This window comes from Aethalodelphis obliquidens, unplaced genomic scaffold (assembly GCF_003676395.1).
Source record: "Aethalodelphis obliquidens isolate GAN/ISIS:26980383/991018 unplaced genomic scaffold, ASM367639v1 scaffold2, whole genome shotgun sequence".
Taxonomy (NCBI): Eukaryota; Metazoa; Chordata; class Mammalia; order Artiodactyla; family Delphinidae; genus Aethalodelphis; species Aethalodelphis obliquidens.
Genome location: NW_020837946.1, coordinates 379778 through 405568, shown reverse-complemented (window position 1 = coordinate 405568; position 25791 = coordinate 379778). Strand labels below are relative to the sequence as shown.

The 25791-nt window shown below is 45.9% G+C and overlaps 2 protein-coding genes across 5 annotated transcripts in view; one reads left to right on the top strand and one right to left on the bottom strand.

Annotated features, from left to right (window-relative positions):
* The window catches only part of HDLBP (high density lipoprotein binding protein), a 69158-nt gene extending 57981 nt beyond the window's left edge, over positions 1 to 11177 (bottom strand). Inside the window, exon 1 of one of the 3 annotated variants that reach the window (XM_027116335.1) lies at positions 10967 to 11177. The gene's annotated coding sequence lies outside the window, so the exon portion shown is untranslated. The remainder of the gene's footprint in view (positions 1 to 10966) is intronic. The other 2 variants (XM_027116361.1, XM_027116345.1) reach the window with 2 other exon arrangements.
* Positions 11178 to 11208: 31 nt separating this feature from the next.
* The window catches only part of SEPTIN2 (septin 2), a 34071-nt gene continuing 19488 nt past the window's right edge, over positions 11209 to 25791 (top strand). Inside the window, exons 1-3 of one of the 2 annotated variants that reach the window (XM_027116370.1) lie at positions 11209 to 11294; positions 18556 to 18589; positions 20669 to 20789. In XM_027116370.1, coding sequence (XP_026972171.1) covers positions 18581 to 18589; positions 20669 to 20789 — 130 coding nt within the window. In that variant the 5' untranslated portion in view covers positions 11209 to 11294; positions 18556 to 18580. The remainder of the gene's footprint in view (positions 11295 to 18555; positions 18590 to 20668; positions 20790 to 25791) is intronic. The other variant, XM_027116376.1, reaches the window with a different exon arrangement.

Below are 25791 nucleotides of genomic sequence, written 5' to 3'. Positions count from 1 at the left end.
CAGCAGCTGGAGCCAGCCATGCCACGTAAGGGACCGTGGCCCAAAGAGAGGGGAGCGATATTTAGGCTGGGCAAAGAGACTGACCACTCAATCAACAACGGCTTAGGGCTTCCCTGGTGGCGCAGTGGTTGAGAGTCCGCCTGCCGATGCAGGGGACATGGGTTCGTGCCCCGGTCCAGGAGGATCCCACATGCCGCGGGGCGGCTGCACCCGTGGGCCATGGCCGCTGGGCCTGCGCGTCCGGAGCCTGTTGCTCCGCGGCGGGAGAGGCCACAGCGGTGGGAGGCCTGCGTACCGCAAAAAAAACCAAAAAAAGCACAACGGCTTAAAAGAGAGAAAAACCCTCACATACCCCTACCACTTCAAGACTGGGGTGAGGAGATAACAAGACAAGCAAAGCTACCTTTGTGAATTAAAACAGTCCTATGAGAAGCCTTCTAATGCCTATCCAGTAAGTTCTAAATAGCCTAAAACCAAAATCATACACCTTCAATAAAGCCATATACCAACTGACACCAAAAACCTAATTACTATGCAATCCTGTGAGATTTTATGGAAATTCCCACAGATCACCACTGAATCCTTCACGCGCCATTTCTTCCTTGAAGCTTTGGTCCTAACACTACCCACACAGTGTGGAACCATCCAGAAGAAATCACGGGCTGGAGGTTTACACACACTCTCTCCAACTCAGCGGCATCTCTGGCAGGTAGGCATACCTGAAGCCCCAAGCAACCAAGGACGAGAAGATGAGGATGTCACGCAACGCTGCTCCAAGAGCAAAGGCATGTCTCACGGGTCAAAGGAAAGCCAACCCGTGTTTTCAAAGATCAAAAAGAGAGTGTTGCCTTTCCCAGTAACACCATCGTTTCCTCCCTGCCCAGTCTTTCAGAAAAGAGCTACACTTAACCCAATCTCAAGGGCGCACAGTGATCATCTCCAGCACCTGTGAAATTAAGGGATAGCTCCAAACGGCAGCAAGCCTGATGGGTCACCTGGTCTGGACGCCCCAGAGGCCGCCAGGCTGAGCTTAGGAGCCAAGGGGCCCTGGGCACAGGCCGCCTGACAGCACTGCTGAGCTCACTGCTCTGGCGACAAAGGCAATACAGCACTTTGGTCTCAGGGGCAGGAGAGTCAGCTCCAAGCAAAAGCAAATGTATCAAAACGGAAGCCTTGTTTCTACAGAAAAAAACTGTATTCTTCAAATTGATCTCACACACACAGATTTAAGCCAGTGCTATAAGAACACCTAACTAATCTTACACTTATGAGAAAAAGTCAAAACAGTCAATATAATTCAGTAATTCCATCTGAAAGGTATTTATAAATGAGCTGAGTATTAATAAAATTAGAAAGCATGTCACATAAAAGTGAAATGAACAGTAACATACGAAATAAAGCCGATTAGGGTAACGCAGCATCCTTGAGTTTGTTCGCACCTGACCTGTCATCACCTAACACCCTACGTCCAGGAGTCAGTGCACCATCTCAAGTGAGGGAGAAGTGAATTTAAAGTCCCACCCAGACACCTCAAAGCCTTCTATTTATAAGTTACAGGACACCACCAAGTTAGAGTTAACACGGTTCATAACTGTCAGAATGGTACATCAGAAAGACAGGAATGATCACACAGAGCCATCCTTTCCTCTTTTATTACTCTTTTTTAATTTCTAAAGAAAAAGTTAAAACAAGGACGAAAACTTTCAACTCTGTATATCAAGGAATCAGAAACCACACCCTGTATACTGAGAAGGGAGCCCTGAGAGGCAGAGCCACTTCTCAACAAGTCATTCACCTCAACCAGAATTTCAAAAACAGCAAAACATGCCAAATACACGACATCCTTTCAAAAATTATTTCTTCTAACTCTACAGTTGCACGGCTTTCTCTTTCCCTCTGGCCTCTGCTGGTCCTGAGGGGCCCGGCGGTCAGGGCGGTCAGGGCGTGTTCGCCAGCTTCCATTTCCCCCAAGGCTGTCCGCTGTGGTAACCTCCTCAGGAGCGCAGCTCTCTCCAGAGCCTCCTGATGGAAACCTCCTAAGAGGCCAGAGCAGTTGCCATGCAGGCCGTTGCTACCAAGGCACCAGCATGAAGACTGCTTTCCCTCCCCCAGGAACCATCCACCCAGAGGTCTGTAAGATGACGAGGGGCAGGGAGCTCGGCACTACGCCCCCTGGCGCCTGACCCTCGTTAGTCCAAGAGATTCCTGACTCACAGCGCCCGCCCTCCCAGTCCCCTTTCACTTAACTCCAGTCGCCCAGGCCAAGCGATGCACAGGCCTAACGGGTGGTGCACAGAACTTCCCTGGAAGGGCACAACAGGTTATGCAACAGAGATAACGCTGCACACTGAACTGCCTCTGGCCAAAGGTATTTCCTTCCTCCAGAAAGAAACCAACAGCAGTAGCACTGGTCCAGCCTGCACTGTGTCTAGAAGCTTAAGTGCCGTTAATGACCTTACAGCTGGGAAGACAGTGTATCCTGCCCGTGGACAGAGCTGGGACTGCTACGCAGAGTTCTCCCTCAGCCAGCAGAGCGAGGCCAGCTCAACCCACGCCCCAAAACAAGATGCTAGAAGCTTAGAGAAAGGAATCATGCCGATAAAGGTGAGACAGCATAGAAAACAGGCAGGAGGACACTTGGCTTCCCAAGCATCGGTGAGCCCCACGGTACCAAGCTGTACTGCCACAAAGAAGTCCCGTGCTCAGCATGCTTCCGGATCTCAGCAACGTGCCGGCCAAGCACATCCAAGCCTCTGGAGAAAGCTGAACTACAAAACCATCTGTGAAGGCCAGAGTCAACGGTGGTTGAAGAACACAAGAGCAACAGGTTGAGATGTGGCCTGCAGACTGCCTTATTTCTGTGTCCAGCACACCCCTCAGAGCCTAGAAAGCTGCTCTGGCTTGCAGCAGCCCATGGTAATTCACCAAGAGGCAGGAAAGACAAGAGTCCAGAATCAACACTGTCCTGTCTGTTCATCCCCTCCAAACACACAGGGCACCTGCCATAGCCAGGACACCCTGCTGCGCCAGGGGGTCCAAAACAAGAACAAGTCTACCAGTGGCTTATCCTGTAACCCAGATGAAGGGTGGGGCAGGTAAAGCTAAGCAGGGACTTACCCCACCAGACCTGTGTAGTCATATGATGACGTCACGGAGGCAGCCAGAGGCGGTGGAACTGGGTTGCTGCGATAGGAAGATGGAAACACCAGTCCAGCAAGAGTGAAAGCTGACCCCCTGACGGTGGCTGAAGACTGACCGACAGCAGCCGTTTACAGGTTACTGCAGAGATGGGCCCTGAGTGCTCAATGGCTTTAGGTCTGGAACTCTGATTTGTTCACTTCCTTCCGGGAAACCTACTGACAGATATGTACTTGGTGAAAAATAAATGCCTGATGAGGAATCAATGATATTCAAAATTCTAAGGGACACAGACCAATTTTAGTGTGTTTCCTTCAGGGTAGAATATCTACCTTGCTACAAAGGCCTGGGTGGCCCCGCTCCTGGACATTACATCACCTCTGGATCCCAAATTTTAGAGAAACTCTAGAGATGCTGAGAGGAAACACTAGGTAAATTGTCAAGGCTGAATGTTTAAATGTGTGAACTGAAAATGAGGACCAAGGCAAGGAAAAAAGAAAATCCTGACTTCTCTGTGCCTCTGTCTCCTGTCCTGCAAAAGGGAGCTGACGTTAGTATCGGGTCACTGTGAGGATTATGAGAGTTTACATGCAGCGCTTAGCCCAGGCCTGGCAGAGTAAGCCTGGGGAGAACTTTCTGTGACCATGGCCCTCCTCGGTATCCGTGACAGCCACGAGAACTCTGGCAGTGCAGGCAGTACAGCCGTAACTCAGCCGCAATTGCCAGTGGCCTCACCCTACCAGGCTCCACTCTCCTTGACTGAAAAATGGGGCCTGTGACTGCTACATCCTAGAGCCCTCCAATGACAGAGCCGGTAAAGCAGGACTTCTCAACCTCACTGCTGCTGACCTTGTGACCAGGCAGTTCTTCCTTATGACCACACAATTCTTCCTTGTGGGGGCTGTCCTGGGTACTGCAGAATGGTGAGCACCTCTGGCCTCTAACCATGAGATGCCAGCAGCACTCCCAACTCATGACAACCAAAAATGTTTCCAGATATTCTGGGGTGGGGGTGGGGGTGTAAGATCACCTGGTTGAACCATTGCTGGAAGTAAAGCTCATGATGCCTGGTATGTAGGAAGCAACAAAAAAAGCTTTAATAGGCAAGGCTTTTTGTATCACTCGTGCATCCTTGAAACAGATCACAAAACGGGATGCTGTATGAGTGACTATTAGCTCCAGGTGTCACCCTTCCAAGTTGAAAAACTAAGTTTCTGATAAACTGAATTGAACAAGGGCGGGGGCGGGGGGGAATGCTGGGAGGGGAGGGGTAAAGGGAGGGAGGAAATGAATGAAGGAAAGGAAGGAAGAAAGGAAACAAATCACCTCAGAGACTCCTTTCCTATCTTTGAGAGGAAGAAGCTGAAGTCCTACAGATCAAGAAACACTCAAGGGCTTCCCTGGTGGCGCAGTGGTTGAGAGTCCGCCTGCCGATGCAGGGGACACAGATTCGTGCCCCGGTCGGGGAAGATCCCACGTGCCGTGGAGCGACTGGGCCCGTGAGCCATGGCCACTGAGCCTGCGCGTCCGGAGCCTGTGCTCCGCAACGGGAGAGGCCACAACAGTGAGAAGCCCGCATATGGCAAAAAAAAAAAAAAAAGAAAAAAAGAAACACCCAAAATCACAAGGCTGATTAAGAACAAGTTTAAACTGAAGTACATACAGGTCTCCTGACTCCCGCTCCAGTGGAGGACTACCTTCCCCACCTGAACAAACATCTCCACCCACTGCCCTGTCTGGTAGAAAGAACCAATGCCTAAGACCCAAGCACCGCTGCATGTCTGACAAAGTCCACAGCCAGGAACGTCTAAGAATAGCAATTCACACAAATAAAAGGCAAACCTGAGAGCGCTTTCAGAAAAGAATCCACCCTAATTGCTCAACGGCACTTGCTACCTAACTACTGGTTTCTGCATCAGCAACTTCCTGCCTCTCCTTGACCTAGATGAGGGCTGCTGTTCCAGCTGTGGGGTCTCAGGGCACAGATAAGCCTCCTGAGAGGATACTGCACCCACGGCAGAGCCTGGGATGGAATGGGCAGGGGCCATGGGGACTACATTCATACCAGTTTTATTAACTGATAGTATGAATACGATAATACCGTCGACCAAAGAATGACCTTTAGCATAAAAATATTGTAAAACACAACAACAGAAGTAAAAATTGGCAATCTTCTTGATTCTTCTTCAAGAAATATCTCCAAAACTATTGTTTTACCTAATATTTTTTCTTGGATATATTAATACATGGTCTAAATAAAAACTAAGATCACATTACATGCATGTAATGCCACACTTACTTTCCATTTAAAAATGCATATGGCTGTCTTTCCAAGTTTTACACACAAGTTTACCTATGTTAACAACTGCACGTTGCATGGAATAACCATAAAATAAACCCCCTGCTGATGTTGTTTTGTTTTTTTCCGATTACAAGCACTGCAGAAAAGAGTACCATCTACTCACTCAAGCCTGTACCTCGACAGGTTAAATTCCTAGAAATACAATTACATGATTATGGGAGATGCGTGGATAGGCACTGCACAGGCAAAATTTACCCTCCCAATGAATTAAACTATTTACACTACACGACATTGGGGTATACCTGTCCCCCTCACCTTTGGTAACTAAAATGGTCACGTTTATTTTCCCCAGTCTGTAGGGGAAATATGATTTTAATGTCAAGTCTTTGATCATCGGTGAAAACTAAAAATCTTGCTCTGCATACCGGCCCTGTGAGCTTCTTGACTGTGAAGACCGGCCTTCTCACAACCTCCGTCCACTTTCCTACCAGGGCCTTCAGCACACATTTAAGACAATGTAAAAGCCACAGCTGGGCTATAAAAGGTGTAGTAAATAACAGAAGAACAATGAATTTAAGTGCAATGCAAGTTGTAAGCTAAAAATAACATTGCTAAAGGGCAGCCAGGCAAAAGTAGTAAGAAAATACTGTCAAAAAGGACAGTTTTCTGTGTTCTGTTCTTTTTTTTTTTTTTTTGCCTCTCGTGCCTCTTAGCCAAAGGGTGTGGGTTTTTTCCCCTTTGGAAAGGGAACTAGAATCTTTGGACTGGGGACACCAGTTACAGTGGAGTGATGGCAAACCATTCTGAAGACAGGGGAAGTAACTTCTTCCATAGTTATTGCTAAGATTGTGGCCTTCTCCCCTCACTTGGCCCCCAGGCAAGAGGCTGGGAGGTATTTCTTTGGAGAACCCAAAGAGACTTGAAGAAGCTGACAGGGTGCTGTAAGGAAATGGCCCAGCCAGATGCCTCTACAGCGAATGTCACAGTTGGCAAGCCCCAGTCCCTCTGACATGTAAGCAGGCAAGCAAACATCACCGGATAGCCCAGAAAAGGCGGATACGAAAGCCAAAGTCGCAACACAAAAAGCAGCCAGAAGCAAGCAGTGACTTTTGGTAAAAGAAAACTTTGAAACTCACCAATGTCCTCAGAGAGATAAGAGGAGAGTCTATATCCATGGAACAAAAACAGGAGGTTATAACATAGGAACAGAAAGAATAAGAGAAATCTCCTAGAAACAGAGAAAAACTCAATAGAAGCGCTCAAAGATGAAGTTGAGAATGTCTTCCAGAAAGAAATGGGAAACCTAAGAAAATCAGACTGTCAATCCAGAAGGTCCAATAGTTGAATTCTAGAAAGAGAAAGAAAGTGAATGGAAAGCTATGAAGGTAATAAATCAAGAAAAACGCCCAGCACTGAAGAACAGAAGTTTCCAAAATAAAGGGGCCCAAAGGGCAGGCAACACACTAGATGAAAACAGACTCCAAGGGACATCACTGCACCGGGTGCTCTGAATTTCACAGAAAATCCCTCAAGCTTCAAAAAAGAAAACACGGTCACATATAAAGGCTCAAGAATCAGAAAGCTCTAACACTTCAAGGCTAACACTGGGGGATGGAAGACAGAGGGGCAAACTGATGTCCAACCTCTAAACACAGGTATATGGGCAGAATAACGCACTCCAGACATCCAGGCTCTCAAAATTTTATCTCCCAGGCAACTCCTTGAGGAAGAGCTCCATCAAAATGAGAGAGTAAAAAAAAAAAAAGAAAAGAAAAGAAAATCAAGAAAGAGAAAGACATGGGTTCCAAGAAACTGAGGGCAGTGAGATCTGAAGTGAGATTCCAGCAGGTTGGAGGTCTGCGCCTACTGAACTTGATCAGATAAAAAGAACTGAATTGCTTGAAAGGAGGTTTAGACAACTAGTGAATTTGGGGTTGACCTTTAGCGGCAAATACATATAAAACTAAGAAAACAACAAAAACCACCAATAAGAACTTCAGGAAAAACAAAAACTTCTCCAGGAAAGGAAAAGTAATCCCATCACACCATTTGGCCCAACTGTGAATGGTACCAGTAGCCAGAATATAAACACTAAATACCTGACAGCAAATTAAAGGTGCACCTGCTTTGGGCAGCCATGCATTTGTCTGCAGGGCGAAGGCAGAGGGGTGAAAGAAAGTGAGAGACGTCAGAGTGGAGAGACAATGTGTGGGACAGGGGACGGAAGCGCAGGAAGTGAGCGAGTCAGGCGTGGATGCGAGTCAGGTGTGGATGCGAGAGATGGAGGCAAAGACCAAAGCCAACAGCTAGGAGACCAACGTGGGTGTCCTGCAAGGGAGGAGGCATGATGGGAGGAAGGAAACTGACACTTTTTCTTCCTCACAAGCTTTTCCAGATTTACTTGATCTTTTCAAAAGTATATGAAGATATAACCTTGATTTGAAGTAAAATTAAATTTTAATGTTAAAATCCAAATGAGTGCCAATAAACAGTATTAAGGGAGAGTATGCATGGTCAATGCATTGTTATCAAATTAACAGCAAGCATCAACAAGACGACTAACATGACAGACACCCAGACAAGTCCGGCTTGTCTTAAATGATAGCTGAGGAACCTTACCTCACCGGGTAAACAGCAGCCGACTAGGAATATCACCTCTAAAATGTCTCTGATGTTAGAAATACAAAAAGGAAAAAAATAAATGAAAACCCTGCTTTACCACAAAGTAACTTGTGTAATCAAGTTTTTAAATGTTACACACTGAAGAAAGTTTAGTTCTTTTCTTGGCTTTCAAATGTTCAATGTTGTGGTGCCTTCATAACTCAAGAGAAAAGGCATTCTGACACATTAAGGTTCTTTGGCTGTCTTTCTATACTTGGTCAAAACGTTTGACAACATGCTCCTTGGACTTTTTGCCACCAAAAGTCAGCAACTGAGAGTTCAGCTGTGTGCTATGTTTCTTCCAGGAGCTTGGTTATTTCTTAATAGAAAAGGGAAATGCCTTCCTATGATCACTAGCCCTGTGAGATGCATGTGTGCTGAATGGGCCATACCAAATACAAGTATCACTCTGTACTTTAAAAAGTGTTCTCTGCTCAAGCCCTTTAGGTAAATAAGTTTCAGCTGCCAAGCATTAATGGTGAGTCTATCTGATCCACTTGTGACTAAAGATCACAAGTCATCTTGGTGGACAGTGTAATCATTTGAAATGCTGTCCAAGTCAGTGTCTTAGGGCATTAAGTCCTTCACCATTTGAGATGTCAGCAGTGTACCAAATTCTCAACCTCTTGCCCATATATGCCACCCCCTAAGTGGATAGCTGTCACTTGTTCCCTTTGCATAAGCTAGTCTTCTTGTCTAGAACAGCCCATCCTGCCAACTCCTCCTGGAAAAACTCTTATTCATCTTCTAAACTCCAGTTTCAGAACCACATTCTTTGTGAAGACTTTCCAACAGGTAATCACTGCCCCCTCTCTCCTACCTCCACCCCTTGTACATACGTCCATTACTGCACTCAGAACACCGTAATCTCTCCTTTACAAGTGAATCTCCCCTACCAGACCATAAACTGCTTGAGGAAAAGAAAAAAAGTCTGTGTCCTCTTTACCTCTGCTGCATCCCCAGAACCCTTAACAATGTCTGGCACACAGCCATTTCCAATATATATATTTTTGAAATATTTTCTACTGTGGAAGAAGTAAAGCCATGAGGTCAAAGTCAGACCGCCAGAAACCCCAAACAACAAATCCAAAGGAAAAAAAATACTTGATGATTCAAGAAGAAATTCTCCCATCAGGACGCTGAGAAGTCAGCCTGGCCCCCTGGAGGGGGCACTGTGACCGGGTTCCAGCGGGTCCTCGAGTGCCGAGGAATGTGGGCCAACGGCATCTTAGGAGTGCTCTCCTTACACGCACTGCTCCTTTACTCAGGTGACCTCAGCCTGATTAGAGAAGAGGAGGTAAGCCCCAATCGGGACGTGACACACAGCAGAATTAATAGTAGTTACAGGGAAGTTTAACCTTCACTGTTTTCAATGGCTTTCATATTTTGTCCTTCAAGACTTGAGGGGGTATGTTCAGTTTTCTCCAAACCTAAAGCTCTCATGACAGGTGGGTGGTTGATGTCTCAGATCCAGACAACTGGGAGTTCAAATGATGGGAGCCACTCTGAACCAAATACCTTCTCAACCTTTAACACTGCTTCCAAACATCCTAATATTAAGCGTACTTCATAAGGGTAGCTGGGGTTGCTTAGTGTTCAAAGTGACCGAATATCAACCTGAGCACTAGGCTTCAGCCAATGTCTCATTAGCCCGGGTTCGCTCCCATAAAAGAACACTGAGATCATTTTGTAGAACAGCACTACCAGTTACCTCAGACAAAATCCTAATTGTGACTCACTCCGTGTTAACAGGGCCTCAAGAAAGCTACCTGCCAAGAGAGTGCCTGTCCGTCCTTAGTTCTGCGGCAGACACCCAAACGCAGGTGAAGGCAACGCAACGCCTGAGGGTTTTCGGCAGCTCTGCAGCTGAGGACAAAGAAACCCCGCAGCTCAAGGGTAAACCATCCTGCTCCTGAAGATTCCTCTAAGACTCATCTACACTCCTTCGGACGTTTCCATAGCGTTGACCATATGGACGTGACCACAGCGTTGCTTAATAAAACACAGAGATCAGTTTTCCTCTGGTCTTACGTGGTGCCCGGACACCACGCACAGGCCGACTTCCCCACCTCCTGAGTCGGCGGGGAGAGGACGCCTGGCCCTGAGCACTTCGCCACTTTCCAAAGACACCCTGTCACGACGCCCTATGGTCACAAAGAGCTTCAGGCGCCCCGCGCTACGCGGCCGCCCAGGAGAGACTCCAGAGCCGTGTTTACTGTCAGTCGTGGGTAACCCAGAAAGGCTTCCTGTACGAGAGCGTTTGCGCCCAGGCTCCCAGCAAGCATCGGCCAGCTGCTGGGCCTGCAGGCCGCGGGAGGGGGGGAAGGACGCCCCGGGCCGGTCACGCCCCCGCCGGGCACGTCGCCCTCCCGCCCCCGAGCCGCGCCGCCGCAGTGGACTTGGAGGCGCCCCCAGGCCTCACCTAGCGAAAGCGAGGGGCAGCCCGCCCTCCCCCCTTCCCGTCGGGCGCGGGCTCCAGGCTCTGGCGCACGAAGACCACGTCCCCGGGGACGGGCGCCCAACTCTATGGTCCGCGCACCAGTCGCCGACGCCCACGTGACCCACGGCAGCCAATCGAGGCGAGGCCCGGACCACCGAGACGACGGCGGCTCGGGGCTAGAGCAGCCCCGCCGGCCGCTCGCCGTCCCTCCCCGGTACCGCTCCGGTGCTCCCTGCTCGGTGCTGCCGCCATCTTCCTGGAAGAGAGGACCAGAGGCGAAAGGTCCCCTCCCCGTGGTCGTTCCGAACTCTTACCGCCACCTGCCCTGCCCCCGTCCCTCTCTCTTCTCACCGGTCATTTAGCTCCATCTAAAGAAACGCTCTTCCCCCCATTCTAGTTATTCACAAAGCAATGAATTACATTACCTGTTCCACTCTTATCAGCGTAAGGAAACGAAGCTCATAAGGTAGGAACTGTGGCGAAACAGGGACGAGCCGCCATCTTGGTAAAGGAGAAGAGGCTACGCTTGACCTCCCCCCCACCCCCGGCCTCTATATGGCCAACCGCCGTGGGAGGGGCACGGCGCCTGCGCAGAGGCGGAAACCGCCGACGAGCCTGCGCCTGCGCACTCGGAAGCTGGCGAATGGGGGCGGATCGACGCGTTGACGCAATCCGCCCACACGCGGGGCGGGGCGCGAGTCTGCGGGCGGATCCGCGGCGCGGTCGGTTGGCTTGTTCTTCGGTGCGTCCGCGGTGAGTATCTCGCTGTGGGTCTCGGCCGCCTTTGGGGCGCAAGCTGTGGGCCGACGCAGAGGGGCGGTGGCCGGCTCGAGGCGGTGGTCGGCTCGGGGCGGTGGTCTGTCCGCTCCGGGGGGGACGCGGGCGGGGCCGCTCGCACGGTGTGGGGGAGGGGCGGCCGGCCCGGCGTCCTGGGCCCTCCCCAGATCTCCCCCATCCCCCCGGCGCTCTTCCCGCTCTCCCGGCCCCTCCCCCGCCCTTCTGGGCCCTACCGGGTCCCGGCCCCCGTCCCCCCGTGCCCTGGCGCTGGCGGAGGCGGCGGGGTGTGTCCTGGGCGAACCCGAGTGGCCCTTCTCACCAGGTGGGAGTTACGTGGGGCGTGGTCAATAATGGACCGGGGACGTGGAGCGTGCGCTGGCGGTCGTGGTCCGGGAGGGACGGTGCGGGTCGCGCTACCGGGCGCTTCCGCTTCGCCGGCTCCCGGCCGAGAGGAAGCTCGCGGGGCGCTGGCCGCTCCCTCCACTCAGCAGGCCCCGCCTGGCCGCACACAGAGCGGGAGGAGAAGGAGGAGGGGAGGGGAGGGGAGGCCCCGCGCAGGGCCGAATCCGGAGGGACGGGCGGAGGGCCCGTTCCCCTGAAGGCCCGAGATGGGGCCGACCTGTGGCCGCCGTGGCTCAGTAAGGCCCGCAGGACCGCCTGTTACCCTTACGGCCTCAGTTTTCGTCGGTGCCTCGCTGCCTTGTCTGTGTCCCCAACACGCGGACGCGTGACCCAACAGCGCTGACTTACAGTTCCGACTGCTGTGGTCTTCCTCACCTTTGGCCTTGGTTCAGAGCCTGCCTTTTGCCTGGAGCCCGCTTACCTCCGCCGTTTGCTTGCCTCGTTTCTGCTCTGTTATTCAGGACTGCGGCCGGGTTAGACTTCTTCCCCCTGAAATAGGTGTCCGCCTGCTGTCAGCCTCTGCTGTTCCGTGCGGTGGTTGTCCTGTGAGGGGCAGCGGTGTGTGGACCTGCCCAGCTTTACTTGTTGCCTAGGACGGTCATCAGCACGAAACAGGTTTTAGGTATCTCTTGAACGACTCAGATCATTATAATACCTCAAGGCAAGCTTAATGGCCGAAGCAGCCTTGCCATCATAAGGAGAGATGTATGATGGTGTACGGGTCGTGCAGGCTGCTTTCCTGGTGTTTGTAATTTAAGGTTCGTTATTTTTGGTTTTGGTAGCTCCCACTTAGGCTTTCTTTGCACCGCCCAGCCTCCTAACTCGCAATGAATTATGGCAGTGGTCTCTTCGGCCATAAAGTTACCCTGATTTTTTTTTTCCCCCCCGTTTTTCGTCTTGGTCTCTCAGCGAGCACTGCAGCCCAGGGTAAAGAACAAGGGCTTTTCAGTCAAATCAGATTTGCATTCTGACTGCTCTTGAACTAGCAGGGTGACCTAGGGAAATGGGGATGGGATGGGCGGCAGCCTCCCTCTGTGGACTTTAATAAATGTGATTCAGGTCCTTTTTATACTCAACTCGAAAGACAGAAACTGCTGGAAAAGGAAAAGTTGGCTTTGTTTTTTCTTCAGAGAGAAGGGGACACCAAAGCTCATTTGGCCGCAGAATTGGGGTGAAGCCACTTGTATAGTCTTACTTATCTCATTTTGTGCTCATCGTCATACTTGTCACTAGAGAAAACTCATTTGATTGTGGGGTGCTGCCCTCATGCTGTTAAGAGTGTGGTATACTGTACATGGACCTCAGATCCAAAGGCTCTGAATGCCAGATGTTCCAAGGGTTCTGGATGAGGGACTGTGGACCTTTGGGTCCTACTTTGCAGGGTCGTTTGTGGATGGGGATAATGAATGTAAATACAAGGATGACATGTCGGTGAATGGTGGTTTTGAGTAGTCCACTGATACACATAAATGCCAGTAGCAAAGCAAGTTTCTGTTGCCGAGAATCCAGTTTTAGCCATCTGTTCTTTGTCCCCTTTTGTTTTAGAAAAGTTGATTTCTTCTGTGTGGACTGGGGTGGAAGTATTGCTCTGTGGAAGAGGGAAGCCGTGGGTCAAAGAGAAAAAAAGTTTTAAATAGTTTCTAGTATCTAGAATGAGTGCATAAATTTTTCATTTGACCTAATTTCTGAGGTTTGGGGGATCTGATTGATCTGCATCCAAGGTTTAAACTAATCACAGTGCTTTGCATTTTGTGTTGCTGGATCAAGGCTTTCTCACTGAAAACCAGGCGCTTCAGAAGTTCAACATTTCTCTTTCAACTTTCATTTTACATTAGTCAGTTAATAACTTAAACTGTTGGAAAACTGTAGTGGATCCAAATTATGTTTCAGAAAAAAAAAAAAAAACCTGAGTATGAAAGAAATAGGTTGTGGTAAGAGAAACTTGGTAAAATTAAAACAAAGTTGAAATAAGTGTTTTTTTGAGAATTAGCATCCTGTTCCAATAATATTACAATAGTATTCTCCACTTCCCCGTATGTGTGCATCAAGATAGGTTTTAAGTAGGAGGAAACCGATAAGAGCGATGGTCCCCTTCTCACCTGCTGAGCAGAATAAGGGCCTGCGCATGCGTGGGCTTAAGGTGCAGTACTGTCAGGGTGCTCACGTGAAGTTGGTTGGGAGTACAGGCAGGGGCCCAGAGTTGAGTGAGGAGCGGGTGGGTGGAAGCTCCAGAGCCACTTTGATGACAGTCCTCTGCCCCACCAGGTTGGTGTGAAATCAGATGCGTGTGGTAGCTAGTAAGGCGTGTGGTAGCTAGTAAGGCGAGAGCCTGCTCTCCCTTTCTATCCTCAGGCATTCATTCTCCAGGTGAACTTGAAAGTCATTTTATCCAGTCCTTTAAGAAAAAAAAAACTCATCATTAGGGAGTCCAGCTGAGATTGGACCACACTCATCTACTAATTTAAGAAATAAAAATGATTTGGTTCATGCTAGGCCTGTTTTCTTTCTAAATTTGTTCCTATATTTGTTTTGATTTTGCTCTATTATAAATGGCATTTTCCCTGCATTTCCATTTCTTGGTATTCATTGCTAATGCAAAATAGAACTTTTGAGTTACACCTGTCTTGTATGCAGCCACCTTAAGTAAATTACCATATTCTGCAATCTTTTTTAACCGAAGTGTTTGTGGGGTTTTGGGTGTGTATTCAGTCATATCAGAAAAATCATTTTCACTAAACCTGCCAGAGTAGCAGTAAATAATCACGGTTAGACTGCAACATCAGGGTCTTATTTGGATCCTGCTTCAAACGAACAACGACAAAAAGAAGAGACAATTAGAAAAATATGAACCCTGGGTATTTTGTTATATTAAAGGAGTATTGCTAATCTTCCTTATAATAATGGCTTGTCGCTTTTCAGTCCTTATTTTTAGAAATATCTAGTACTCATAATCAGGGATCCGGGACAGTGGTTGAGGGGATATCTGAGTTAATAACTGTTGAATCTGGAGGATGGGGTGGTCCTTGTGGCTTTTGTTTTACTTTTGAATATGTTTGGAGTTTTTCATAAGTGTTTTAAGATAACTGTGGTGGTAATGGGCATCCTTTCCTAATTAGTGATGGTACTTTAAATAATTTAGCATCTGTTGTTTAGAGGATAACGTTTGCCGTTGGTTTCCGGAAATATATTTAAGCCATTTCCTCACTTAGTGTTTTTATTAGAGTTGGTTGTTGGATTTTATCACATGCGTGTTCAGCATCTATTCACATATGGTTTTCTCCTTTAATTTGTTGTAACAGCTTGTATTGATAGATGCTTTTGGTACATTTCCGGGATATAATTGCTAGCAAGTATTTCATTGAGAAATTTTGCATTTCTATTCATAAGTGAGATTGACCTGCAGCCAGCCAGCTTGCTCGCTCTTTCTTCTCCGTCTGGGTTTCTCGTTGGAGTTGTGCTGTCTTCATAAAATAACTTGGAGTGCTTTCCCTTTTTCTGTAGTGGCTTAAGTGACGCTGGAGTTATCTGTTCAGTTTTGGATGGAATTCAGGTCTAGTTCTGTCTGGTCCTGGTCCCTTTCTTTTTTTCCTCCAATTATTTTTTTGTTTTTTTTTTTTTGCCCACGATATGCAGCATGTGGGATCTTAGTTCCCTGACCAGGGTTCGAACCCGCGCCCCCTGCATTGGCAGCGCAGAGTCTTAACCACTGGACGGACCGCCAGGGAAGTCCTCATTGGTAACTCTTTGTTCACCTGTTCAGTGGGATTTGTTATAGTCAAGTTTTCAGTTCTTGCTTCAATTTTGTTAATTTACAGTGTCTAGGAAATCATCCATTTCGTCCAGATTTTCTAGTTTGTGGCCATCTTTACACATGTGGTCTCCTATGTCTGTGATTATATCTTCTTGTTTTTCCTCGAAGGAACTGGTGAGGAATTTGTTTTAGAGAACCAGCTTTTGGTTTTATTTATCCTTCTATTGAGTTATTTTCTGTGTTCTTTAATAGTGAAAATATGTAAAACCCAAATTCTCATTTGAGTCTATGAAACTTTACTGTGCCCCACTGATTTTGCTTTTATCTTCTTTCCATTGCTTTCTAGATAACTTATGGCTTTGCTTTTATCCCCCCTTGATCCAAGGGTTATCAAGGAATGTTCTGAATAACTAGGAGTTCCTTTTTATCTTTGTTTTAACAGATCATGATCTGAGAACACGGACTGTAAAAATAACTTTGCATAAATTTTCTTCACAGCAGTTACATGACAAAGTGTTTTTCTTTAGTCGCCTTTCTTTGTCTATTGACTCAAGGTTCTCTATACCAGTTAATTCAGATGTGTCGGTGGTCTCAGACCTCTGCCCTTGCTCATACTGTGTGTAGGGAGTCTGTCCAATTCCCAGAGAAGCTATTAAAGCCTCCCACTTGAATTGTATTTTTGTCAAGTTCACATAGTATTTTTTCTAGTCTTTGCTCTATGTATTTATCTGCTGTAAGTATTCATAGATACGGGTTTATGAATGGTTTATCTTTATAAATTGTTTCTTTTATCATGACCACACTTTCCTTAAATCCCAACAGGGTTGGTATTAACAATGTCTCTCCCTGTTCTTTTCTGTTTGCACTAGCTTGGTATCTCTTAGCCTGTTCCTTTGTTTTCAACATTTTTTTTAGCTACTTTGTTTTAAGCATGTTTCTTCCATGTAACATACCTTGGTTTTCTGTGGTTCTCCCTCTGCCCCGCCCCTGCCCCCAACCTGTCTCCTCTTTTAAGGAGAAAATTTGCTTCTTTCACATTTAGACTGGTGACTGATGCTCTTGAATTTTTCTGTTTCTTTTCCATTATTTTTACTGGTTTGATCAAGTTGCTGTTCCATATTTTTCTCTTAATTTGGAAGTAAGTTTTTTTTAATGGCTACCTTCCTTTTTTATTTTTCGTTATCAGACACTTACCTCTTTATTATTTAAAACAACGTGTCTGCTGCTTCTTCTGCCAGGACCATCTATCTGTTTTCCAACTGACTGCTCCCTTCTCCCTCTTGAAAGTTTTACCTCTCTGCTGTCACTCCTGCCCCCAACTCTTAGGTTTTGCTGAGGAAGTTTAATATTTTAAATTCTGGACTATGAATAGTGTTCCCCTAGGATGTTCCTTGTATTCAAGAGATCTTAAGTCAGTCGTATAGTACACAGCCCCAGTTAAACTCTGGGATTGCTCTTCCTGGGACATTTTTCTTTTGTTATTACTGTTTTCTTTTCCTCCATCTTCCCCTTTTACTTATGGGGACTCTTACTGTAACAGGTAGATTTCCTAGATTTTGTCTCTGAGGCTGTCTTTTACCCATGATTTCCCTCCCTGATGTTTGCCTTGTGCACCAAGATTTCTTACATTTGGTCTTCCATGTCACATTCCGAGTCTCTACTGTGACCTTTCATTTAGTTCAGCTACAGCAGTTTGGGTTTGAAAATCGTGGATTTTAGGTCCAGAAGGCTGTGTGTGAATTACTGTGCTTTCATCTTCATCACAGCGATACTGTTTCTTGGTTTCAGATGTTGTCTTCCTCCTCCTGCAGCTTGGCTGTTGAGCTCATCTTGGAGGCAGGGGGACGAGGGCACACTCACATGGGCCTGTCACCTTACCCCTCGAGTCCTCACACCCAAGGTCTCTGTTCCCAAGCTCTTCCAGGGTTTACTGTATTCTTCTCGTTCCTTTCTGGTTCTTCCTTCCGAGGAAGCCTTCATCTTCTGCTTCTCCTGCTGCCTAGCGTTTCTGCTGTCCTGGAAGCTTGCCTTGATCCTGCTGCCTAGGTTGAAGCATTTTGGACAACCTAGATGGAGCTTTACCTGTCTCCTTAGTCAGAATTGCTCCTTCCTTTGCACACTAGGCTGCACCCAGTACTCCTTCCCCACCTTTAGTGATGATCTGTCATAGTAAGAAGCAGTTTACAGACTCTTCTCCCTTTTCCCCTCTCGTTCCTGCCAGACGGATGAGAGGGAGAACCAAGACTGTATCCTTATCTTCTATGACATCGTACCACAGAGTTCGAGTTAAGTTAAGAATGCTACTGCTATCTTGACCTTGGTTAACCATTTTTTCAGAGGTTTGGGAACATTTCCATTCAAAAAGGAAACTTGGGTGTGTGCAGCATTCAGGAATGTTTCAGTCTGGGGGAAATAGGGAGGCAAGAAAGTGAAAGAAGTTTTCTCATAAGTTTCTAAGCACCAGAAGGAATCAAATTTGACGGTATTCACATCTCTTGACTTTGTCACCAAAGGTTAGCCGGCAGACCCCACATCTCCCGAAGCTCCCGAACTATCGTCACAGTTCTCGAGCACTCAAGTGCCTCCAGTCCTTTTTCTTTTACTTGTAAGTGTAGTTGTGTTGCTGTGTGTGCCCCAGTGTCAAGGTCCAGTTCTCAGGAGCTCAGGAAGTCTCCAGCAGACAGCAGACAGATGGGCTCCGACAGGCACCCCTTCCTTGTACAAAGCTTTCAAAGAGAGAAAGGAAATTACGTAATTCCAGAGGTTATGGGAATTTGTCTTTTTCTCCAGTTGCTCCTTAGTGCCTAACGTGTAATCAGTACTAAAAAAGGTATTGTTGAAGACATGGAATGTATATATCTATACATGTGTATAGATGGTCGCTTTCATTAGCTTAATTTTTTATATCTAATTTATATAATGAGGTGATAATTTCATCATTTCTGGGGAAGTATTTGACATAATGAGAAGCTGAGTGAGACAAGCTATTGATGCCTCATGTGAGCCTTTTTACATATCAATTCATGTTAAATTGAATATGTATGTATATATGTATGGATATACATGTACTTTTCTTTTTTTTAGACAGATTGACAAAACTTCACTAAAGATGTCTAAGGTAAGAGATCACACTTTGTGTATCTACAATATAAGGAGAAACTGCTTTATGTTTTGAAACCTTTTGTAGTCAAGATTTTTATGATTCATTATTTTGTTTTGTTTTGTTTTTGGGTTTTTTTGCGGTATGCGGGCCTCTCACTGTTGTGGCCTCTGCCGCTGCGGAGCGCAGGCTCAGCAGCCATGGCTCACGGGCCCAGCCGCTCCGTGGCATGTGGGATCTTCCCGGACCGGGGCACGAACCCGTGTCCCCTGCATCGGCAGGCAGACTCTCAACCACTGCGCCACCAGGGAAGCCCTGATTCATTATTTTTAATATAACTGTTATTTGATTCATTAAGACAGAGTTCTAATTTAACAGTCATCCTAAAAGCTGTGAGCTTTCTTTTTTCAGATTTTCAATTTGTTTCTAAAAACATTAATGACAATCCATTTAGCCTCCCTAGATCATTCCCAGCAGACCATTCAAATAATAATTTTAAAATTGTAATAATTCATCATGATGAAATTTATGGGGTTCTCAGACTTGATAAATTGGCTTACGTCAGCTCTTGAAAATTAGTCCAGAGCCTGGAAAGGAATTGGTTCTAAAAGACATGCTGAGAAAAACAGAACTTGTAGTTAAAATTGCAAGATTATTATTTCTCTTTACTTTTTATTTTTAAGTCTTCGGGTGTTTCTTACAGTGATGCGCAGTCATAGTGATTTTCTTTTTTTTTTTTTTTTTTTTTTGCGGTACGCGGGCCTTTCACTGTTGTGGCCTCTCCCGTTGTGGAGCACAGGCTCTGGATGCGCAGGCCCAGAGGCCACGGCTCACGGGCCCAGCCGCTCCGTGGCATGTGGGATCTTCCCGGACCAGGGCACGAACCCGTGTCCCCTGCATCGGCAGGCAGACTCTCAACCACTGCGCCACCAGGGAAGCCCCGATTTTCATTTTTTATACAAGTGTCAGTGTGGAACTTTGATAAGCAAAAAGGAAAATAAAAATTAGCCATAATTCCATTATTCAGAATAACCGCTTGTGACGTTTTGTGAATATTCTTTTTGCATGTGTGACTATATATTTATAAAAGGTAACCTTAAAGGAAGTACTATTCTAAATCTTGCCTTGTACATTTAATACATCAATTGCTGTATCTTTTTTTATTTCTTCCCATTTTTAGTATATCACAGCCTAGATTTCACTGTTTTACTATACTTGCTTTTTTGAATCTCCTCGTGTCAGGTATCCATCTATCAAGGAACATTGACGCTTCAGCGGCTTCCGCCGTGACCCCTTTCTCACTCTCAGTCTTCTTTCTCTTGGTCTGTGAAGCTAGATTCTCAGCATCCCACCCCTAAGTGGGCTGCCTCACCCTCGGTGGGGCTCGGTTCCATTGAGCTAGGAATGCAGCAAGAGACATGACTGTTTCCTGGCTACTTTTCACAAATGCACCGCTCCTGATACACGAAGTCTTTACTTTGGAAGCTGTTCTTTTTTTTTGCGGTATGCGGGCCTCTCACTGCTGTGGCCTCTCCTGTTGCGGAGCACAGGCTCCGGACGCACAGGCCCAGCGGCCATGGCTCACATGCCTAGCCGCTCCGTGGCATGTGGGATCTTCCCGGACCGGGGCACGAACGCGTGTCCCCTGCATCGGCAGGCAGACTCTCAGCCACTACGTCACCAGGGAAGCCCTGGAAGCTGTTCTTTAGTGAAGTTTGTTGAATGAGACCACTGTAAGTGGGGTCTTACTTTGTACGTCTGACAGATTTTCCTTCAACTCTATAGACAATTTTTTAAGTTGAGATTTGAAATTGTACTAAGATGAACTAAGCATGTATCTTTTATGTATTGCTTAATTGCTTAACAGAAATGTTATTTTAGGTCAGCATGTAGGCATGAAGTGATACTGGATTGGTTTTTCTTTTTTAAATATCTTCAAATGAATACCGTCAGTTTTCTGATAGCAGTGACTTTTTGGGAGTATTGATTTATGTGTATACTTCTTTGATTTGTGAGAACTAAGGATATCTGTGTTTGTCACAGGTTTAATAATGTCTTAAAAGCAACTAATAAGGTGTTTATTTGTTCTTTTTTTAGCAACAACCAACTCAGTTTATAAATCCGGAAACTCCTGGCTATGTTGGATTTGCAAATCTTCCCAATCAAGTTCATCGAAAATCAGTGAAAAAAGGTTTTGAATTCACGCTAATGGTGGTTGGTAAGAAATTAACTTGTACTCTCAAGTTATTAAATATGTGGGTGTCTCCTTTTCCCAACCTGTGGAGTATAATAATGTAACCTAAAAGTCACAGGGAAGATTCCTTTGTTGACGGAGTCAAATAACTTGGGAATTTGGAAAAAAAAACTTCTTTAGAAAATTTTGCTGAAGTGCAGAATTATAATTTTTATGTCATTTTTTGCTTGTATGTAGTGAAAGTGTTTGCTCATTGTGACAGCGGGCCTCTGAAGCCCTCCCGCCGCCCCCCAAATCCTTGCGGCCTGGTGTCCATGACGCTTTCTAGCCCCTTCCCCACTGAGCAGGGCTCACTCGTGTAGCCAGTAGGACGTTGTGGAGATGAAGGTGTGGCCTGTGCCTTGCCTTCTCTTGAATCATCACTGTCGGGACACTTCATAGTGAAGTCCTGCAGGGCACGGCGCTGAGGCCTGCCAGTGACCATGTAAGTGACCGTTCAGAAATGTCCTCCAGCCCCAGTTAAGCCTGCTGGTGACCGCCATCCTGGCCAACATCCCTGTCACCACAGAGGGACCCTCAAGCCATAACCGCCCACCTTAGACACTCCTGAACTCCTGACCCAGAGTCCATGAGGTGGTAAATGTTTGTTGTTGGTTTAGGCCTCTGAATTTTACAGTAATTTGTTACACTTGAAAGATAACAAACACTTATAATTAACCAGAAGCATGTTTATTTAATACTCATAAAAAGAACTGTTCAACTTTTTCTGGTGGGTATATTTTAAACAAGGAACAACCCTTACTACACACACGTGTTTTAAAATAAGTACTTAAAGTCGTTTGAAATTGAGTGGTTACCTGAAATGTCTATTGTATCAGATATGTTTTATCATGGATTATAGCATATATATTCTGTTTCAGTGTGTCCATAACAAACTTAACTTGATGAACTATTAATTCTGCTTACCATACCACATTTTATTTCATTTCTGATAATCGCAAGATTCTCCCCAAATGCTGAGGTAGCCGCTGGGAAAGCTTGATGGGTGCTCATGCATGAGTGGGACAAACGATTGTTTCCTGGGATAAACAGTTCACAAATCTGAGATGAAAAAAACTGTGGGACCCTAGGCCCAGAGAAGTGAATGGTGACATGTTTTAGGAGCACAATTACATGATGATGTTAATAATGCAAATTCCAGTTCCTGGTAGAAAAGAGAAATGCAGTGCAGTCTGTCACACAGTTACTTAATTTAGAGCTTTAAAACCAGACAGTTACTTCTGGCCCTGATAGAATAACTCAGGGGTTGACAAGCTCTTTCTGTAAAGGGTCAGATAGTAAATATTTAAGGCTTTGTGAGCCTTACAGCTTTTGGTGCAGCTGTTAACTCCACTGTCGTCGTGGGAAACAGCCATAGACGACACATGAACAAACAGGCACAGCTGTCCCAGTGAAGCTCTGTTTTGTTCATGTGGTAGAGGGCTAGATTCGCAGGAGAGCTGCAGCTTGCCAAACCCTGAAAAAGCTGTACCAGACTAGTCCTCTTGACCTGAATAACCAGAAGCCTCAGCAAGATACATGAAACAGCCCTTTTAAGACATTGAACAGGCAGTGCAGGACTTTGGTCCTTGAGAGAAGGAAAAAGAATTCTATGAACTATAAAGGTACTCCAGCTTTCTGCCATTCACCTGCCCTTCTCCCAGGGAGGAGTAAACCTAACACCGTTAGTCTCGGCTGAAGAATGAGACCACAGTTCGGGGAAGCTGAGGTAACAGGCAGAAGAGAACGACTTCACACATCTGCATTGGGGTTCCTTTGGCACCATGGCTGAACAGTAACTTGTATATGGGTAGGGGAAGCCTCCTTGAAGCCAGGCAAAATAGAACCACCAGGAAGGAGACTGCATGGATGGAGTTAGAGAGCTGGAAAGGGGTCAAGGAGACATTGGAATTCCAGCCAACCGGAGGGAAATCTTACTGAACACCCATGACATTCAGGAAAGTCCTTGCTTAGGAGGAGGGCTAAACTCACATAAAGGCTGTTCTAAACCCTGTCTAACAAAGCTCATAAACGAACCTTGAAAGGATCAAGCTTCTTTACAAATGAATTACCTACTTGCCAGGACAAAAACCCATCACTCATTAAAGAAGGACATTAAAATCTAGACACTTACAGTATAACCTTCACAATACTGAGCATCCACTAAAAAGTTCCTGGATGTGCAAAGAAGGGGGAAAAAATGGCCCGTAACCAGGACAGAAATCAGGCAGTAGAAGCAGATCCAGAAAAGAACGAAATGGAACTTCTAGAGATTAAAAAATGTATACAACGTCTGAGATAAAAAATTTTCTGATGGGCCTAACAGCAAATTGTACACTGCAGAAGAACGGGGGCAATAGAAAGCATCCAAACTAAAGCACCAAGCAGAATACATGTAAAGAAAAGCACGCAACCGGATGGTGAAAACCACTGGTAAATGGGAACATCTTACAAGCACACCAGGGCATGTAACCAGATGGCGAAAACCACTGATAAATGGGAAAGTCCTACAAGCACACCAGGGCATGTAGCCAGATGGTGAAAACCACTGATGAATGGGAAAATCCTACAAGCACACCAGGGCATGTAACCAGATGGTGAAAACCACTGATAAATGGGAAAATCGTACAAGCACACCAGGGCATGTAACCAGATGGTGAAAACCACTGATGAATGGGAAAATCCTACAAGCAGCCAAAGAAAAAGAAAAACATTACATAGGGTCGGAGGTAAGAAGGACCACTGACTGCTCATCAGGAATAATGTAAGCCATGTGGAATGACAGTTTAAAGTACTGAAAGTATAAAACTATCAGCCTAGAATTCTGTGTTTGTCAAAAATAACCTTTAAAAATGAAGGTTAAAAAGAAGGTAAAGACATTTTCAGATAAATAAGTGGAAAGAATTTATCAGTATCAGACGTATACCGTAAGGAAGATTAAATGAGGTTTTCAAGTTGGCACAGAAAGGAGAGCACTGGAAATGGCAAATGTATTGGTAAAAATAAGACTTCTTGCTTTTCAATTTCTTTCAAAGATAATTGATAGTGTGTAACGTGTAGGAATAAAATGAATAAGGGTAGCGCAGAGGACAGGGTGAGTAGAAGCGTGCAGCTGTGAACTTCTTACGTTACGTGTGAGGCGGTAGAACATTACTGAAAGGAAGATGCTGGGTTAATGGTGCACGTTGTGAACTTAAGAGCATCCACTAGAAAAATAAAGACTTGGCTAAAAGCCAATAGCTTTGATAAAATAGAGTATAAAAAAGTATGCAGGGGCTTCCCTGGTGGCGCAGCGGTTGAGAGTCCGCCTGCCGATGCAGGGGACACGGGTTCGTGCCCTGGTCCCGGAAGATCCCACATGCCGCGGAGAGGCTGGGCCCGTGAGCCATGGCCGCCGAGCCTGCGCGTCTGGAGCCTGTGCTCCACAACGGGAAAGGCCACAACAGTGAGAGGCCCACGTAGCGCAAAAAAAAAAAAAAAAAAAAAAAAAAAAAGTATTCAGTCCAAAAGAAAGCAGGAAAAGAAAAAAGGAAGATGGCAGCAAGATGGCAGCCTTGAGCATAACCTTGTCGATAATTATGTGTAAATGGACAAGGTAAAGTATAAGGGAAAGGTAGGGGTTATCAGACTAAATGACCTCCTGTTGTCTACAGGAAAAACCCTTTTCATTAAAAATAAAAGAATGGGACATTGTGATGCAAGCCCCAGTCATAAAGCTGAAGTGGCTGAATTACTATCAGACAAAGCAGACTTTAGGTCTACTACCTGAATATTCCCAGAGAGGAAGAACTTTATATCATAACGAGAAAGGGATCTGTTCAAAACAACATTATCTAAAATATGCACGACGCAGAGTCTGATGGGAGAAGGATAAATCTGTGAGGACAGGAGTTTTTAACACCCCTCACAGTAGCGTATGAGGCAGATAGAAAGTCAGTAACGTGGTAGAACGTTTAAGCTATGCTGTCAAACAGTACAGCCCAGCTGACATGCAGAGCACTGTGCTGAACAGCTGCAGGACACCTGCTCTTGTGAGGCACGTGGAACATTCACCAGACATGCTCTGCATTATGAGAGTATTAGGCCAAGCACTGCCCTACTGCAAATGATGAGAAAAGTAGACTTAATTCCTCATGAGCCTAGACACAGACACCTTACTAAAATTGCAGCAAGTCCTTAATACAGTCAGTTCTACTGTAACACAATATTTGTGTGTTCCTAAAAAATCATCATGCAGGGAAAATAGGGACACGACACTCAAAACCTTCCTCAGTGACGTGTTAGGAACATAGTAAAAATGATCTCAGTTTCACATGTTAAATGGTTAAGAAATCAAAATTACTACACCAAATAAGCCACTGAACTGAAGTTGGTGAAAGGGGGCATCAGGATGGTTGCAGCCTGTGTGTTATTGTGAGGTTGTGGAAGGAGGGCTATCTGAGGATGGGTGGACAGTTGGGACACTGGAGGTAAGTGGCTGTGGCTTGTAATACGTCAGCTGGTAGCTGTGGTGTATGCCTTGGGAGGAGTGTTCCTTTGTGGCTTGATTCTGCTGGGTAGACCTAGTTTCTCACCAGTGAAATCACACATAAGTAAATGCAGCGTTTGTATTATGCTGAAATTGTTACATAATATATCAGTTGTGTTGGAACAAATTGTCACTTTCAAAGCAAGTGTCATGGCAGGACTGACTGTGCATCCTAAATGAATGGGGTTGGTCACAGGAATGTGTGGTTTAACACTGGAAATCAATCACTTTGGTCCTAAAGGGGAAATACCTATAGTTAGCATTACTTTCACTCATGAAAAACTGAGAGAAAGAAGTAAAATCTCCTTAATGGCAAATAACATGATTTGTGTATGTTAAAATCGTAAGAAAATGCAAAGCTGCTAGATCTAATAGGTAAAGTTTAGCAAGATTGCAGGTTCCGGTCAGTATACAAAAATCAACTTTATTTCTATAATTACCAGCAAGTAATTTAAAAAT